At 38.8% G+C, this 16,776-nt stretch overlaps 2 protein-coding genes across 7 annotated transcripts in view; both read left to right on the top strand.

Annotated features, from left to right (window-relative positions):
• kmt2a (lysine (K)-specific methyltransferase 2A) overlaps positions 1-4,925 on the top strand; it is a 43,612-nt gene extending 38,687 nt beyond the window's left edge. For all 6 annotated transcript variants that reach the window (XM_036001554.1, XM_036001550.1, XM_036001551.1 and 3 more), the window contains one exon: positions 92-4,925. In XM_036001554.1, the coding sequence (XP_035857447.1) occupies positions 92-367 (276 nt within the window). In that variant the 3' untranslated portion in view covers positions 368-4,925. The remainder of the gene's footprint in view (positions 1-91) is intronic.
• Positions 4,926-7,512: 2,587 nt separating this feature from the next.
• c1qtnf5 (C1q and TNF related 5) lies at positions 7,513-14,268 on the top strand. Its single transcript, XM_031297053.2, has 4 exons — positions 7,513-7,650; positions 9,027-9,121; positions 11,625-11,869; positions 11,940-14,268. Exons 3-4 carry the CDS (start codon positions 11,638-11,640, stop codon positions 12,458-12,460), a joined length of 753 nt encoding a protein of 250 aa, XP_031152913.1. The 5' UTR covers positions 7,513-7,650; positions 9,027-9,121; positions 11,625-11,637; the 3' UTR covers positions 12,461-14,268.
• The last annotated feature ends 2,508 nt before the right edge of the window (positions 14,269-16,776 follow it).

The following is a 16,776-nucleotide window of genomic DNA, read 5'->3' as shown; positions in this document are numbered from 1 at the left end:
ATGTACTAGTTTGATTGACTCGACTCAAAAAGTATCAGGAGCATAACAACATACATAAAGCATAAAACCTCTGTCTTTTCTTTCCTCAAAGGGGATTGGCTGTTACATGTTTCGCATCGATGACTACGAGGTGGTAGACGCCACAGTGCATGGCAACGCCGCCCGCTTCATTAACCACTCCTGTGAGCCCAACTGCTACTCTCGGGTCGTCACTGTGGACGGCCAGAAGCACATCGTCATTTTCGCCTCGCGGCGCATCTACTGTGGAGAGGAGCTCACCTACGACTACAAGTTCCCTATTGAGGACGCCAGCAACAAGCTGCCCTGCAACTGCGGCACAAAGAAGTGTCGCAAGTTCCTCAACTGATGTCTGAACTATTTCAAGAGGACTGCAAGTCTGTTGAGCAGCAGTGCCACGATGTTCTGAGGTCCCCCCCTGCTGGGGGTGTGCAGTGGCACTGGCTTTGTGCCGACTTCCTGGGTCCGGTCCACTTATGACAGCTGCAAACAGGGCACGAGCTCTGTCAGTGTTTCTGCTGCTGGTGTTGGCAGAACACAGCAGAGGCAGCGTTCGTGGGCCGTGCTGTACATACAGGAAGGGTCATTTTGGAGGAGGGGCCACTTGTCGAAATTCCAACATAATGTGCCTCCTTTTGCCTCATTTACATTCGACACGGAAAGTGTCACCTTCAAAGGTTTGAGCCTTTACAGCATTGCAATATTAACTTTAATTTACATTTGGATGATAAAGTTACCCCTTCGTCATTTTTTGCATTGGTCCATCCTCCTTCATTTTCTAGAAATACGTTATGGTCCACTTATGCTGAGATTTGAACATAGAAAAAAAACAAAATTTTAAAGAACTTGGTTCCATTTTACACCAAAGTGCAATTTGTTTAAAGGAGTTGGAACAGTAATTTTACGAGTAAGAACAATTAGAAACTTTTTTCTTTTCTTTTTTTTTTAAAATATAAAGCTCAGTGTCAGCTGTTATTGATGCACATCTCCCTGTCTGAATGTGCCCTGATGCCTTCAGAGCCGTTGTGATTTACTGGAACCTTCCCCTAACCGGTCTTTTTTTAAAAGCTTGTAGATGTGTAAATGTAACACTGTAAATAGGAGCTGCTTGTCTATAAGCAGCCTGATAAGAGCTGTACAGGTGGAAACACTAGGGGGAGCAGTGGCCACACAAAGGAAGAGAGAAAAAGAGACAAGGGGGGCTAGAAATATAGATTTGTTCAAAAAGCAAAAGGTTATATTTTTTATTTTTGGTTCGTGTAAAGGGCGATATGTGAGTTCGATACTATCCGTTGTACTTAAATTGAATTTTTTTGTCTGACAGCTTGGTAGCTATGTAGACATGTTATTGGTGGGATTAAGCCTCTGGCCTGACAAAGCGAGGCAGCTAGAGATTCTGGTGGACTGACAGCCAAGGGACTGGAGAACCCTACTGATGTGCTTTAGTAGACATACTGTATTTAGAATTGATTTTTAGAGTTGTGATCCAGAAACAGCTGTGGATCTTACAGAAACATACAGACACGTGCATGCTGTTGTTATGATCAAACTTGTTTTTGGTAATTATATAAGCTCAGACTTTTGAATCACGTTCCAAATTACAGCAGCAGAGAGAACCAAAAATCACACCCTTGAATTGAATTTTCACTCAGCTTGTTTTCTTCTTGGCCTGTTGTGATAACCATTACTATGGAAAATGTTTTCTTTTTATTTGTATTAAGTCTTTTAAAGTCGTGTCTGTTATCTTGTCTTTTTTATTATGGACAGGGAAATATCATGCTTGCTTTTCAAAACAAATGTAAATAATGTATATTTTTCTACAAAAAGACTTAAAAAGCACTCACTAGTGAATAGCACTTAATGATGGTATTTATATTTTTTAAAAATCGTATTTATTTTATTGCCATTTTTGTAGGAAATAGAGGTTTACAAACACTAATGCTTGGTCTCTATGTTTTGTATTCCGCTGCCTTTTCAAAGTTGTTTTTTGTTGTAATTTTTTTTTTTTTTTTTTTTTTTTTAATTTGTAGCCTGAATGTTTTTTTTTTAATTCCAAAGACTGACACTGGTCTGTGGCTTGGTCCCGTTGAGTTCAGTCCACCAGTAGCTCTTTTATCTATCCCGGGCCGCTGACGTTTTTTTAATTTTTTTTCATTGTTCCAGTTCTAGCCGGCAGTATGGCAGTCATTTGAACTATTATTATGCACTTGAGGGAGTTAAGATTGTTGATCCATAGCAGATATCTCCTCTCTCCAGCCTTATTGTCTCCACACCACATCACACCGAGAATCAAGTCCCCTTACAGGCTGCTACGAGGCAGTCTTAACAAAATGAGTCGTTTTTTTCTTGTCACTAGTCAATCTTGGGTCGACAGGCTTACAGCCAATTGGCACATGTGTAAAATCCAACACGAGTCCCATCGAACTGTTTTGTCCCTCTGCAGACGTAAAATAAAGAGGTGCCTTGATTTTAATGCTACCAACAGCATCTATCATACTCAATTTGTTTATTTAAGAAACCACTTCATCCTGGTGACCACACATAAGTGCTCACCAGCATCTAGAAATCACTTTTTAATTCTCTCATTTAGTCTCCTTGTGGTTTGCCTTAGTTGTAAATGAGCATGCCTATTCTCTCTTACAAGCCTTCATGTCCTCAACCGAATATTTGGTTAGACTGTTTAGATTGACTACTTCCACTATGCGACTTTGTTTTTGTCCCTTTTTTAATTAATTTATTGTTGTCCACCATTCATGCTGACTTCGTTATCACCTAAAGGCAGTTAGCAGTTACCCCCACACTGCTCCTTGTTGTGAACTGAAACAGAAATATGACCCACACATGGTTTGCACTTTAGCTGTGACACAGGCACTGAATAAACATAGGGAAAACTCTTTCTCCAGACAGACAATGCAACTCCAATGCTGAAACCACAAGCACAGATAGTCACCGTGAATACTTTGAGTTTGTGCATCAGGCCCTGATATAATAACTGAGTTTGAACATCTTGGATTGGTCTTAATGACTCCTGTAAAGTGGCGTTTGAGACTCTGTCAAAGTGCACTTGACTCTTTTTCTGCAACAAAGTGAAGGCAGGGACCACACCAGCAGTCCTTTCCTTCCTGAAGGTGCAGTGTGTACAAACCTGGGCTGTGCTTTTCCATTTAGGGCCCAAGATCAGGTCTTGTGCCCCCCCCAACCCCCGTCTGACAGACCAGCCTCGGGGTTGTACAGCTGCACCTACATTGGGCTCGCTGGCTTCAGCTGCTAAGGTCAAAAATGAATGTATATTCCTCCTCCACGTCACCAGACTCGTGATGATGTTGATAGTTTGTCAGCTCCATTTGTTTTCAGTTGTTGTGTCGACAACAACCCTGGTAGAGGTGGACGATATGTAGACATGACCTCAAACAGAGCAGCAGCAGCAGTTTAATTTCAGCACTGGGAATAATACTGAAGTGTGAACAGCAGTGGCATTTCTGTCTGTAGGACCACAGGGTCTTACTGGGTTAGCTCAACACGTTCACTGATGCCAAGGGCTCTGTCTCCGGCTCTCACTTCTCGAGATCCAATTTTGATTTTACAGTGAACAACACATTTATTTCACTGTTCAACGGCGTATATACAATAAGGATATGGTCTCTGTTGTTTCTTTTGGACTTCATTTTACCACGCCACAGCAGTGGCCCTTCTCCGTCACTATCTGTAATTATAGTATAAATACATAACAATATTATACGGAAACATGCATAGTAATTTCTTGTGCTTTAGTATCTATACAATATATGGAATGGACAGACAAACTTAGTTACAGTAGCAAAACAGCAGATTTATAATGGTTAATAGCAATGTTTCAATGTACTCTATAATGGTTTTGTGTTACAGTACTATCAGATGAAACTAACGTGCATCATTCTTTTGTATATTGATATCCAGTACCAGTTTTGCTGTGCCTGTGAGTGTTCCTTTGTCGGCAGGGAACACTGCAGTTTTTCTTTTCATTTTCTTTCTGGAAAGGAACTTTTTTTTTTTTTTTATGTGATGAGAAATGTAACTGTATTAATGTGGTTGTAAACTTTTTGAGGTCAGCCATTTTGTCCCCCCCCCTCTCCCCGGTTGTTGTAGTGAATGTTTTTCTGTTTTTTTTTCTTTGTATGTTATAACAGGGACGTTTTTAGACTGCTTACTTGATGTGGTATAAATTAAGAGTTTGGTTTGTGGAGACTGACCAGGAGTTTTAAAGATCCCACCAAAATGGCGTTTTTCCAGTTTGGAAAATCTCTCGTGTCTCCATGACCACCTTTCTCTCCTCCGAAGCTTTGGTTATACTTAACATGTACTGTTTTTGTTTTTGTTTTTATAGAAAGTCATAATGCTGCGATAATGCTGATGTTGAAAACATTTAATTTATTTATTTTGGGCAACATCCACCCTGAATTGTTCTTTTACAAGTTAAGGTTTGGGAGAGGTCGGACGAGTACGTAACATGGATTTGTAATTTTCTAATTGTTTCTTGAGTATTGAAGTTATCAGCCTAGGATGGGATGTGGTGTCACAGAGGGAGCGGATGGTGGGACGTGCAAAAAAGAGCGATCATGGATCATGAACAGGCTTGTTTCTTATGCCTTGAATATACCTTTGTCTTATCAATATTCCTCCTGCCCTCTGTAATAATGGTATTCATAAGTTCCACAGTCATATTTAACAGTGTTCTTTCAATACACATCAAGTAAAATGAAGGAAAACCACCACAGTGAAAATAGACCACAAACTACTTGGTTGAATGTATAATTAGGAAACAAAGTTGTACATAAGTGTAAAAAGAAAAGTTTCTAATCATGTTTATTTTCTATGCACTTTTTTATTTAAGTGATAGTTTAAATAATAAACATGTCTCCTTTACTCTTTTTTGTCTCTTGCCTCGTTTACTGAATGTAGAAACTCCTATTGGCCTTTAAAGGAACTTACCAGTGGTTTAGAAAACAATCTCACTACGAGAAATACGTCGCCTATGGTATGTCGTTGCTTTTTCGGTCATATTACATGCTCTTCATCAGCAGATGCATTTAAGCCAATGTGGATGAGAAGTTGTCAAAGTGCTTTTACAATGGAAACTGCATTGGCTGATGAAGATCATGTTGTATGATCAAAAGCTCAAGAGTAGCTACTTAATGGACATTGATTAACCACAAATGATATTCTGACCAGTTTTCAAAACAAGCTCTTATGTTTTAATATATTCAATTTATTACGGTCTGTTTTTATAAACAATGTTATGACATCATACAGACTTGCTTCTAGTCACATTTAATGTATTTGTGATTTGTACCTTTTGTGGCATTTTATATTATATATTAAACTCATTTAGTCAGCAGAGCCAGTTATCTGTGGGCACAATAATGAGTTATTTTAAGGTTCAGAACAGTTTTTTTTTTTTAAATCCAAGAACAGGTTGTTGTGGAAAATAAGTGCATCATCCCACTACAGTGTTTTTTTTAAGACGCACAATATCTGTTTACAGCTTTGTGAGTTCAAGAGAGTCCCTGCATGTCTTTGTATTTACTGTGAAAAGTAGGGCTGTTTGAGTTTAAGCCCAAACTAAAACTGCCTTGTTATTCAGCTAACCCAATCACAATTTCGCTACTTCACCACCACCACCACCCACTAGAAATTAAGTCAAATTGTTAGTTTGCCAAGTGGTCTAAATTACCAGCAAATCCTAAAAGCAGCAGTTTATGGATTCGTACAGGAAATTAGTATAGCAGTCCCAGAATGTGCTGATTCTGGTGCTGCTAATTAAAAACATGTCTTAACTTACTGCCTCCACAGGAGCCTGCTGAAACCCTTGCTCACAACAGCCTGGTGACTCAAAAGTCAAAGGAAGCCCTTCTTGTTTCAAAGAGCTGCTGACCCATGTGTTTAGTAACAGCAGTTTCACTCTTTGTTCTCAGTGGGAAATACATGTCACAGCAAAATACTTATGTATAATATAGTAGTCATTTTAATTGCCTCAATGTGTCAATAACACATAGAGACTGAAATAATATTAGTATGATTTGCTGTGTAGAATTTAAACTGTTATCCCAGTGGTTGGCCTGAGAGTCAAATCCGGCCCTCCAGCTAGTATAGTGCTTGCAGACTCAAAATTCAAAGGAAGCCTTTCTTGTTCCAAAGAGCTGCTGACACCCCTTCCTCCTCCCTTCTCCCTCCCAGGCCCCGTCATCACATTCCCATATAACAAGCGTTTTAACGTGAAAACACTAAGCAGACCCATGTGTTTAGTTAGAGCAGTTTCACTCTCTGTTCTCAGTGGGAAATATATACATGTCACAGCAAAATACTTATGTATAATATAGCAGTATAAACTGCAGGGTGTGTGCACATTTTCACAATCAATTATGTAATTCAAATTGCCTCAATGTGTCAATAACACACAGACTGAAATAATATAAGTATGATTTACTGTGTAGAATTTAAACGGTTATCCCAGTGGTTAGCCTGAGAGCCAAATCCGGCCCTCCAGCTAGAATGTTGCCCCCCTGACTAAAGCTGAAGTTTTCACTTTTATAGTTTATAGTTTTTACATAATTGGTCACAAATCTACTGCAGATAGCAATGTAAATACAAAGCTCATGTGTAACATCTCATACTGCCCACACTTGAATAGAAACTACTGTGCCTCGTTCTGCACCAAGCTGTCTGAACAGCAAATGGTGTTGAAGTCCAACAAACCTACCACAATAATTAGACAGACATAAATATAATCCACTTTATTTCCAATTATAATTCATTATAATTGTAAAACCAGTATTCCTTGAATTTAAAACACAGTTTTAATTTAATTGCTTTAGCCTCCTTGACCATGTAACAGATTTGTGTCTCACAATCACAAATACAGTAGGTGGCAGTCTAACTGAAGTTGTATGCTGATGGCATTTTTTTTTTAAGACATCAACAATAACACCTTTATTTAACCATACCTGAAGCCACTCTTTAAAATGTGTGGATAACAATTACGTAGTTAAACAAAGAACATATGTGTCATTATTTGCCAAATGAGCAGTTGTAACTCTTTTAGCCCAAACTTACTAATGAAAACATAGGACTAGCTGCTCTGTGCGGCTGTATTTAGGCACAGCGGTGCTTTGAGCTAAATGATAAGTCATCATGCTAACATGCTAATGTTTACCAGGTATAATGTTTACTATATTCACCATTTTAATTAAGTGTGTTGGCATGCTAACATTTGCTAATTAGCGCTAAACACAAAGTAGCAGTTGAGGCTAATTGCAGGAAGGCTATTTGATCATAAATCAAAGTATTGAACCAATACAAAATTTAACCTGATGACGGTGATGGTGATAAATTACAAAGTTAGGAGACCACCAAAATAGTTACAGTTAATTCTGAAAGGAACAAGGAATGCCTGTATCAAATCCATCCAAAAGTTGTAGAGATATTCACTCAAAACCACAAATGTCAACGTAATGGTGGCACTTAGAGGAAAAGGCAGGGATAACCAAAGTCAGTAGGATTCATCCTCTGGGAACCACAAATGTCTGTTTTCTATGCTTGCGTGGTACAGACACTGAGGACACCTCCAAACGCACCTGAGGCGCATCTCCTAATCAGGTGAGACGGGAGCTACTTTTGTGTTCTGGGGCTGAGAACATGGGGATTCAGATGTGGAAGAGACCTGAGGTGGTGAGGGGCTAGCGGGCGGTCAGGAACTGCGGAGACGCTCAGTCTACGGGTGCCACTGCCCCCCTTCACCGCGTGACAGGTTAAAGACTGTAGTCCCTCTAAAAGAACATACTGTTTTAACTGTCTGAAATAAAATGTACTTTTGCTGCTGCTAGTAAAATTAACCCATATAAAGACAATATTAAAACTAAAACCAACGTCTCTGTGTGTATCAAGCCTGGGGATTTCAAAGGACCTAAAATGTCTACTTTGTGACATATGTACAAAATTTCATATCAATCTGTCAAATGGTGGAGATATTTTAGTCTGGACCAATGTGGTGGACAGACAGACATTGCCATCCCTACTGCCGCTAAAAAAAAGATTGTTGGACCTTAAAACAAAAGTTTTACGAGTCAATTTTTTTCTAAATTCAAAGAAACAAACATGTCAAACATGGCTCATGGTTGAACATAATTGCTGCCCCCTACAACAAACGCAGTCCTGCCGGCTGCTGCAAGGCTTCATCCTGCTTATATTCTGTTTAATATATTCTGCTTATATTCTCTTCATCCTCTTATGTTTTCTGTTCTCCCACAGAGATTAGACACTCCTCCACCATCTTCAGTTCTGGCACAGTTCTGGTCCGTTTGGGGTCACTGCTGCACAATAACCGTTAAAACATGTTTTCATTGGCTTGAATCCAAGGGAGCTGCTGAATTTAACCAGCTCAAGTTTGGCTTCCTTGCCAAAAAGGATATTAAGAGCTTTTTGCTTTATCCATTTAAGACTGTCACTGAGGGATTACAGGGAGAAGAGGATTACTGTCAGTCTTGTCTGAGTGGAAGACCTGATCTGGATGGAGCAAATGGCCTCATCTTTGAAGGCAAATAAAGAAAATCCCAGAGTAGAGAGAAGAAAATGTGATTGTGTCTGTTTGCCTTTATGTTTACATCTCTCTTCACCTTTCTTTTCTGTCTTTTTAGGCAGTGGTGTTTTTGTGTAATAAAGCAAGCTCATTCTCAGCTGCAGTTTGTTGTGGTGACGTGCTTTTTTCAGACCACAGCCCTCTCTGAACTCTGTGGTATGCCTTAGAGAGTTTCCCAAACACTGTTAGGCAATCTCCCAAACATTGCCCCCAAACTCCTTCTTTCATAATGGCTTTGTCAGAGTTGGTTCTTTCTCTTTTATTTGTGCTGGATCAACAGCCAATATTTTCCATTGTATCCTCCCTGTTCGCTCTCCTCCACCCTCAGTTCCTCCTTTCCCACCCACCCTACTTTCTAATTGGATTTTATTACCATTTCCTTTCACTTTTTCCCCAGCCAGACTCTGGTTGGGAAGAACGGCTTTACTGGGTTCTCTTCGGCACACTCAAACATCAGCAGGAGCTCCCAAATACTTCACTCTACATCAACTGGTAAGTTGCTGCTCTTAAGTGTTTGACTTACAGAGGAAACCTACACTGGTCAAGGTGCAGAGCTGAGAAATGTCTGATGGCTTTAGTGTTGAGGACAGAAGTGCTGGCATATTTTCGTTCCTTCAAAGCAACAAGTAAAAACTAAATTAAGTGCATCATTGTGTAGATATGTCTGCTTGTTTATTTAGTATACTTCAGATAATTTATTAAAGTAAAAGTAGCAATAGTACATTAAAAGTCCTGCATTCAAAATCTTACTAAACTGAAAGTACTGAAGTATTATCAGCAAAATGTACTTAAAGTATCAAAAAGCCCTATCCGTGATAAATCGTTACATATTGAATAATAGATTACTGTTACTGATGCATTCAGGTTTAAGCAGTATTGTAATGCTGTAGCTGGTTAAGTCAGAGCCAATTTTAACTATTATAGATTGTTGTATATTTGTTTTTAAAGCAATCCATCATATTTATAAATCCTTTTTATAATCTTAATCTGTGAAGTAAGCATTAAGTAAAGAAGTTAATTGTGGTGGAGTAAAAAGTATACAATGATTCTATCTTAAATGTAGTGGTGTAAAAGTATAAAGTAGCAAAAAATACAATACAAGTACTCAACATTGTACTTAAGTACAGTATTTGAGTAAATGTACTTTCCATCTCAAGTCAATATTCAGCAAATAAACGTGCAGCTTTGCCTTAAACATAATAATATAACTGATAATATCAGTGCACATCAGCTGTTCTCAATATGCCAAAAAATATTTCTGTTTCACAGAATCAGATTAATGAACTGCCTTTAAAAGTTCATTTCAAAACAAATACAATAAATTGCTCTGACAGAATAAACTGAGTCAAAAGTGTGTGTGTAGTTGTACAGTAAATTTTGTCCACATATTAGTGGTCTATAAACAGTGGGTTCGTCTTTTGCACGGTTATTGAAAACATTCATGTTTCTAATCATCTGAGGAGTGGTGGCAGACAGCTGTTCAGACTCACCAGTATTTGTCCTCTTGTCTGCTCTCCTCTTTTGCCAGGAACGCTGACATGCATTTCTCTCTCTCCCTCCTCCTTTTTTTCTCAGTTTCTTTCTGGTTTAAGACACCCTCCTCCCTCCCTCTGGCTCTTTCTCTATTTTGCAGCTGTTGTAGATGTAAGCTCTCAAATCCAATTACGAGACCCCCCGATAGATGACAAAAAACCCTGAACTGTTCTCATTATTGTCACACACCACAAACAGCAAGTTTTAACCACAAACAGAAGAAAGCTGGTGGTGTTAGACAGCTGTGAGTCCTCCTGCTCTGCTCATCAGTTCGGTTTATAGTTATGTGACGCCTGTCCTGCTGCCAGACAGACGGCCAACAGGACGACAGTGGAGACCAGCTGACCAAAAATCCTTCGGGAAAACACTGAGCAAGGGTGCTGTAATACATACATCATGATTATATAGAGGTTAGGCAGCTCTCATACTGTCCAAGCAGGGCCAACAAAACAGGAAACAGAAGCAGACAGAATTTGAGGATATGCGGATGAACATTTTAATATTTTAGGTGTGACGGTGAGTAGTTTCCGAGAAGGCTGTCTGGTATTCAGCATCTCATCAAACCTTCATTAGAAACATCTGTTTAGAAACCAAGAGTGTCATGTTTTGCTTTGAAGACGTGATTAATCATTAGCTCAGGAATTTGTATTATTTTCATCCTCCTGAATTGAAAAAAAAAACTGATTTTTTTATGGCCAAGTCTGCATGTGCCTCCAATAAAAAGTTCTGTGCTCACTGCATTTATGCAAATCTGTAATGTCAAACTTGTTGAGTACATTTTGAGTTATTGATGTAAAAGTTAAATCAGTTTGGGATCATGGATGATGGTCGCATGTAAAAAGCAAAACGTCTTTCTGTTTGCCGTTTATTGCCATAGAATCTTCTTTCATTTCTGGTCTTCTTTTCTTCTCTCCCCTTTTTTTCAGTTTTGGCAGTACTGACGTCTTAACGAGTAATGCCAACTCAGTAATGTAATATGGTTATTTCAGTTTTACTTTGCCCTTAAACCAAGTGAGGAATCTGTTAAAAAAACAAAAAGTTTTATAATAATTCATATTTTTTTAGCTAACAGATCTGCCTGAGAGAACAAATAGTCCTTAAATTCATGTGATGAATTCCCTTTAACTGCAACTAAACTGAAGCTTTTGTAATTATGTGTTTTGTAAGTGTTTGACAAGAAAGGGTAAACTGAATATTATACTGTCCTTAAGTCCTTAAATTATGTTGTAAAACACTCATTTCAGTGTGTTTACATATGCTGCAATTTCAGCATGTATATGTACTCTCCCTGCTTCTGTAATCAGATGAAGTTTGATTTGAAGTGATGTTTATATGGGCTATTATCCCACTGTATATAGCTCAGTTTAAACTGTGGTGTTCCTCCTCCACAGACTTGTTTGTAAACCGTAATGTGTCCTTTATCTTTGCTTGTCTAAACTCTTATTTCTCTTTTGTCCCTCAGCCGTGACACTGCAATGACATCACTCCGGCTCTTGCCCTTATTGCAGTCCCTCCTTCTCCTCCAAGTCCATCTTTCCAACCAGTTAGAAGACAACAAGATCCCTCCCAGTCTGTGTACTGGTCACCCTGGTATCCCGGGCTCTCCTGGAGCTCATGGCAGTACTGGTCAGCCAGGGAGAGACGGGAGGGACGGGAGAGATGCTGCTCCAGGGGAGAAGGGACAGAAGGGAGACATGGGATACCCAGGTGCTGTATTTTATTATTCATGTGTGAGTATAAATGTCTGCAGTGGATGCTCATGTCTATGCTCCTCCAGGTGAGACAGGAGTGCGTGGCTTGACCGGGGACAGAGGGGAGCCAGGAGAAAAAGGGGAGAGGGGGCAGTCAGGAGAGTGCGCGGTGGCCCCCAAATCAGCCTTCAGTGTCAAACTATCCGAGGGCCTCACTTCACCCATCACTGTGGGCAATGTAGTCCGCTTCGACAAAGTTGTGCTTAATGAACAGGGCGACTACAACGCAGAGACGGGACGCTTCACCTGCAAAGTGCCAGGAGTTTACTACTTTGCCGTTCACGCCACAGTCTACCGCGCCAGCCTCCAGTTTGACCTGATGAAAAATGCACACACAGTGGCATCTTATTTTCAGTTCTACGGCAACTGGCCCAAACCAGCGTCTCTTTCAGGCGGCTCCCTGCTCCACCTCATCCCTGGTGACCAGGTGTGGGTCCAGATGGCTCTGTCAGAGTACAATGGGTTTTACTCCAGCACCAAGACAGACAGCACCTTCACCGGCTTCCTGGTATACTCAGACTGGAAAAACTCTGCTGTGTTTGCATGACACGTGCTCATGAACAAACCAGTCATATCCCACTTAACGCTGTTTTTTGTGTGTGCCTATTTCAGTTTTCTAATTGAGAAGTTCTGGATAAAGACGAGGCAATAGGCCTTGACATGGTACATCTGTATTTGTGTAACGAGTATAAAACACCAGACAATGTTACTTGAATGGCACATACCGTACTGGTGAAGTGTGAGGTACACACACTGTTTATTCAGTGTCTGGTCTTCAGCTGGAGCCTTTAAACGGCTGTGACACTTAATTCTTGTAACAGATGTTGTGACACTGGCTTCCAGCCAACTCCAGGCCACAAAGTCAAACAGCTTTCACGCCTTTATTGCACTTTTGTTTCCCGTCAATATCTCTGCACAGCAAACATGAAAAATGAATAAATCATCGTAGTTTTTAAAACGCACACGACTGATATACTTTTGGCCATAAATACCCACTCATACTGGATATTGTGAGGCGATCCGTTTTTACTAATTGTTATAAGTCAGTTCTACACTTTTAACTTTAAAATCCAAAAATGATATTTGCTGATGTTGATATTTGTCACTTTCTTATAACATGCCTGCCTGTGCACACTTCTGTTTAATTTTGTAGTAATTTACCTGATCGCAGTGGTGGAAGAAGTACTCAGGTTAAAATTGTGTAAAAACACTCAATTCCATGTAAATTCATGCATTCAAACTTCTAATTTTAAGTACAGATGCATTATCAACAAAATGTACTTAAAGTATTTAAAGTACTCGCTTTGCAGAAAATGGCCCATTTGAGTGATTTGATATTATTCATGATATTATTAAATTGTTAATACTGATGCATCAATGTATAAGTGGCATTTTAGTGTTGTAGCTGGTTGAGCTGGAACTAGTTTGAACCTTTTATACAGTTAGCCAGGTAATTTAATGCAGTGGTTCCCAACGTAGGGGTCGAGCCCCCTCCGAAGAATCACAAGATAAATCAAAGGGGTCGTGAGATGATTAATAAGACAGAACAGATCATTTTACCTCACTGAGCACAACTTGTTATTCAAATGAAACCATCTGAGAAGTTAACCCCTTGTGTTGTCCTCGGGTCAAATTTGACCCATTTTCAAAGTTTTTTATATCAGAAATATAAAGGGTTTCTTTTAACCTATTGCCCAAAATTATATGGATGCATGGATGTCTGTTGTTCAACATCATTTGCAGATCAAATTAATGATTACTTTCATTTAATTTTGGGTGTTTTATTCAATGTTATAGCATTTGAAAAAAAAATGTTTAAATGGTTTTAAAACAGTATCCTGACTCAAATTTGACATATACCCTCTGATCTAGTCAAAATAATTCATAATTTCTGCTTTTTTTTAACTCAAAAATTAGGTAATATGTCATATCAATTTGTTTATTGACTAATCTAATTATCTAAAAAAGCACCAAAAACGTTTAAAAAAAGCGCCATAAAAAGGTTTGTTTAATTTTGACCCAGAAAGACAAGTTTATGGTCGATGTGAAGACAACACAAGGGTTACGTAGAGGGTAAAACCCCTATCTGTTGGAGCTACTAACAACTCAAACATCTGAAACATGACACAGGGCCCCAACAAGGGTCACCGAGGCTCACAGGTCAAAAAGATTGGGAACCAGTGGTTTAACTGTTAACAATGCATCATATTTTATAAGCTTGTCATGTTTTTTTTATGGAAATACTTCAGTAAAGTACTTTAAAAGTAGGCTACCTACTTGTCTTAGTCACTTTCCACCATTGCCAGATTGATCAACTTTCACATAGCATTTTTATCAATAAAATCCGACACCCAACTCTCTGGTTTTCATTCTCAAAGGCAAAGCACTACCAAAGTAAATACCATGATGAAAAAGACTGGAAAATCCAATGGATTCACACTGTTTACCTCTGACGGCCTAATGGTTTCACCAAACGCTGTGAGACTCTCCAGCTACACTTCAACACTGTGAGCTGGTTGATGTAAGTCACCTCCTTCTTCCCGTCACTGATGGTACTTTAAAACAATAACAACATGTATTCATTTCCCAGTTTACTGAGCTAAATCTCTCCCATCGTGTTTTTTTATTTATTTAGGAGGGTAAACACTGACAAGACCAGAACCCAAGTAAAGCCTTTCTGTGCCTGTGAAGTGGGCTTCTACCTCACACAGGAGGAAATGTTATTTTCCCTTCACTCCCTGACACTCGTACACATAATTAGGCTTTAAATATATCATCATAACTTTTCCCCTTCAGGGTAAAATGAGAGAAGCAGGGAGTTAATCAATCTTCCCCTGGCATCAATCAGTTATTTCCATTAGTTCACGGTCTGTAAATCGCTTTGCTTGAAGCTGATGGCCAAGCAATGACATCATTCCCTGAAATACTGAGCTCTCATTGGTCAACGTGTGTCATGGTGAAAGAGGGCAAGAGTTTGACGTCTAGATTAAAGCCTTGATGCAGATACAATGTGGATGAAATAGTGAGACAAGAGTGTCTACATACCCTTCGGTTTTGTATGGATCAAACAAGTGTTAATTAGTGTGCTTTAGAGGTGCTGGTAGGTGTATTTTGTAAACCTTTGGACAGAGACAGCTGTTTTTTTCTCTGTTTCCAGTCTTTGTGCTAAGCTAACTAGCTGCTAATGGTAGCTTTATATTTAAGGGACACACTTAAGTGGGAGGCCTATTGACCTTCATCTGTGCTAAGTCTCGACAACAAAGCAAACAAGCGTATTTCCCAAATGTTGATCTAGTCCTTTAAAGCCCTCTCCTCACTGCCAAGGTATTCTTGTGGAGAAAAATAAAATCCCTGGACTACGTTTAAATTTGATTAGAAACTTATTTAAAGACATTCAGTCTAAAATCAAATATAAAACCATGTGTAGAACTGTAGAAAATAAACTTCAGGTCGTCAATACCCAGATTACCAGAAACAATACATTACCTTATTGTCCTCAATGAGAAGGTATCTCAAATTAAAATTAAGATATGTGTAGGTGATAAAAACCAAAACATGATCTGAAGACAAAGCCAAGATATTTCTGATAAACACAGGAGTCATACAGCTAGAATCTAGAGAAAACATGCTGTCACCAACTATATTATTCTCAGTGATTTGGCATCACCTTCACCAAATATGGTTCAGCTGTAGTTGAAGGCACTACTTTGTCCAGCAGGGAGCAGTGGTGTATCACTTTGCAGCAGCTAAAACACTGTCCGCAGGAACATCTGCATAGGAGAGTATCATGTATCATCACTTTATGCTTCAGATTATGTGGGCAGGACTGATCATTTCAACCATCTGTATCAACAGTCTCTGAGCCCTGAGATGCCTTTATGATGTCAGCAACAGTCGCTGTGCTTGTTAGAGAGAATTCACACAGGAATGTATAGCACATTAGGATTTTATTAGTTCAACAGCTGTTCCAGTAGCTACTTCCTATTATGTCACAAAGGGACTCCAATATTTATTAATCATATTCTCCCTTTACAAGCTAGTATATTAAATAAGTGATTTATTTCTATGTCAGATAGTTACAATTTGAAACATAACACCTGCTCTCAAGAGATTATTATTATATATTAATATATAATTTACGTAAAGGCAATTAGGTATTTTTTCAAATTATAAATAAATAACTGATTTAATAAATAACTGACAAAATAAGGACACAATTCACTTAAGTGCCTTCATTTTAGAAACACTAAATGCTAAACCAGAGTGATCATTTTCATAACATAAAACCACATTTGTGAAGCACCTCAGTCATACAGTATCAATACTGATCCACCCTGCACTCTTCTCTGTTCATTATAAACACATGAAAGCTGGTGCAACGTTAAAAGACATTTACTTAGAAAATCTGTGAATACTAAATGGAGTTTGGAACGGTTGAGCTTTTATGCCCCAATAATAACAACCACAGCTGTGACTTTGTAGAACATATTTAGGACAATTTGATATGCATTTAAACTTAAATGTATTATCATTAATTCTTCCCATAGTCTAGTTTTTCACATTCCTAAGGATGTACTCAAGAGTAAAAAAGTAAGTAATACCAAGTAATCTCTACGACTGAGGGCTTTTGCATGTTATTGTTGGACTAGAATTTGAAATCAACAATTGTACTTAAAATAGAGTTTTACTTAAATATTGTACTGAACAAATACTGAGCCATAGACTACAATTATGCTGTTATGGCACAATCAAGAAGAAATTCCACTGAAGTTTACTTTAAAGCTTGTTTTTCTTGTAAATTAATCTCTGAGAAGATTTTTTTTAAAAGGAATGATACGCAGTTCAGTCTTTGGAGAGTATTAT

This window comes from Sander lucioperca, chromosome 5 (assembly GCF_008315115.2).
Source record: "Sander lucioperca isolate FBNREF2018 chromosome 5, SLUC_FBN_1.2, whole genome shotgun sequence".
Taxonomy (NCBI): Eukaryota; Metazoa; Chordata; class Actinopteri; order Perciformes; family Percidae; genus Sander; species Sander lucioperca.
The sequence above is the reverse complement of the archived record's forward strand: the minus strand, read 5'-3'. Positions and strand labels throughout refer to the sequence as shown.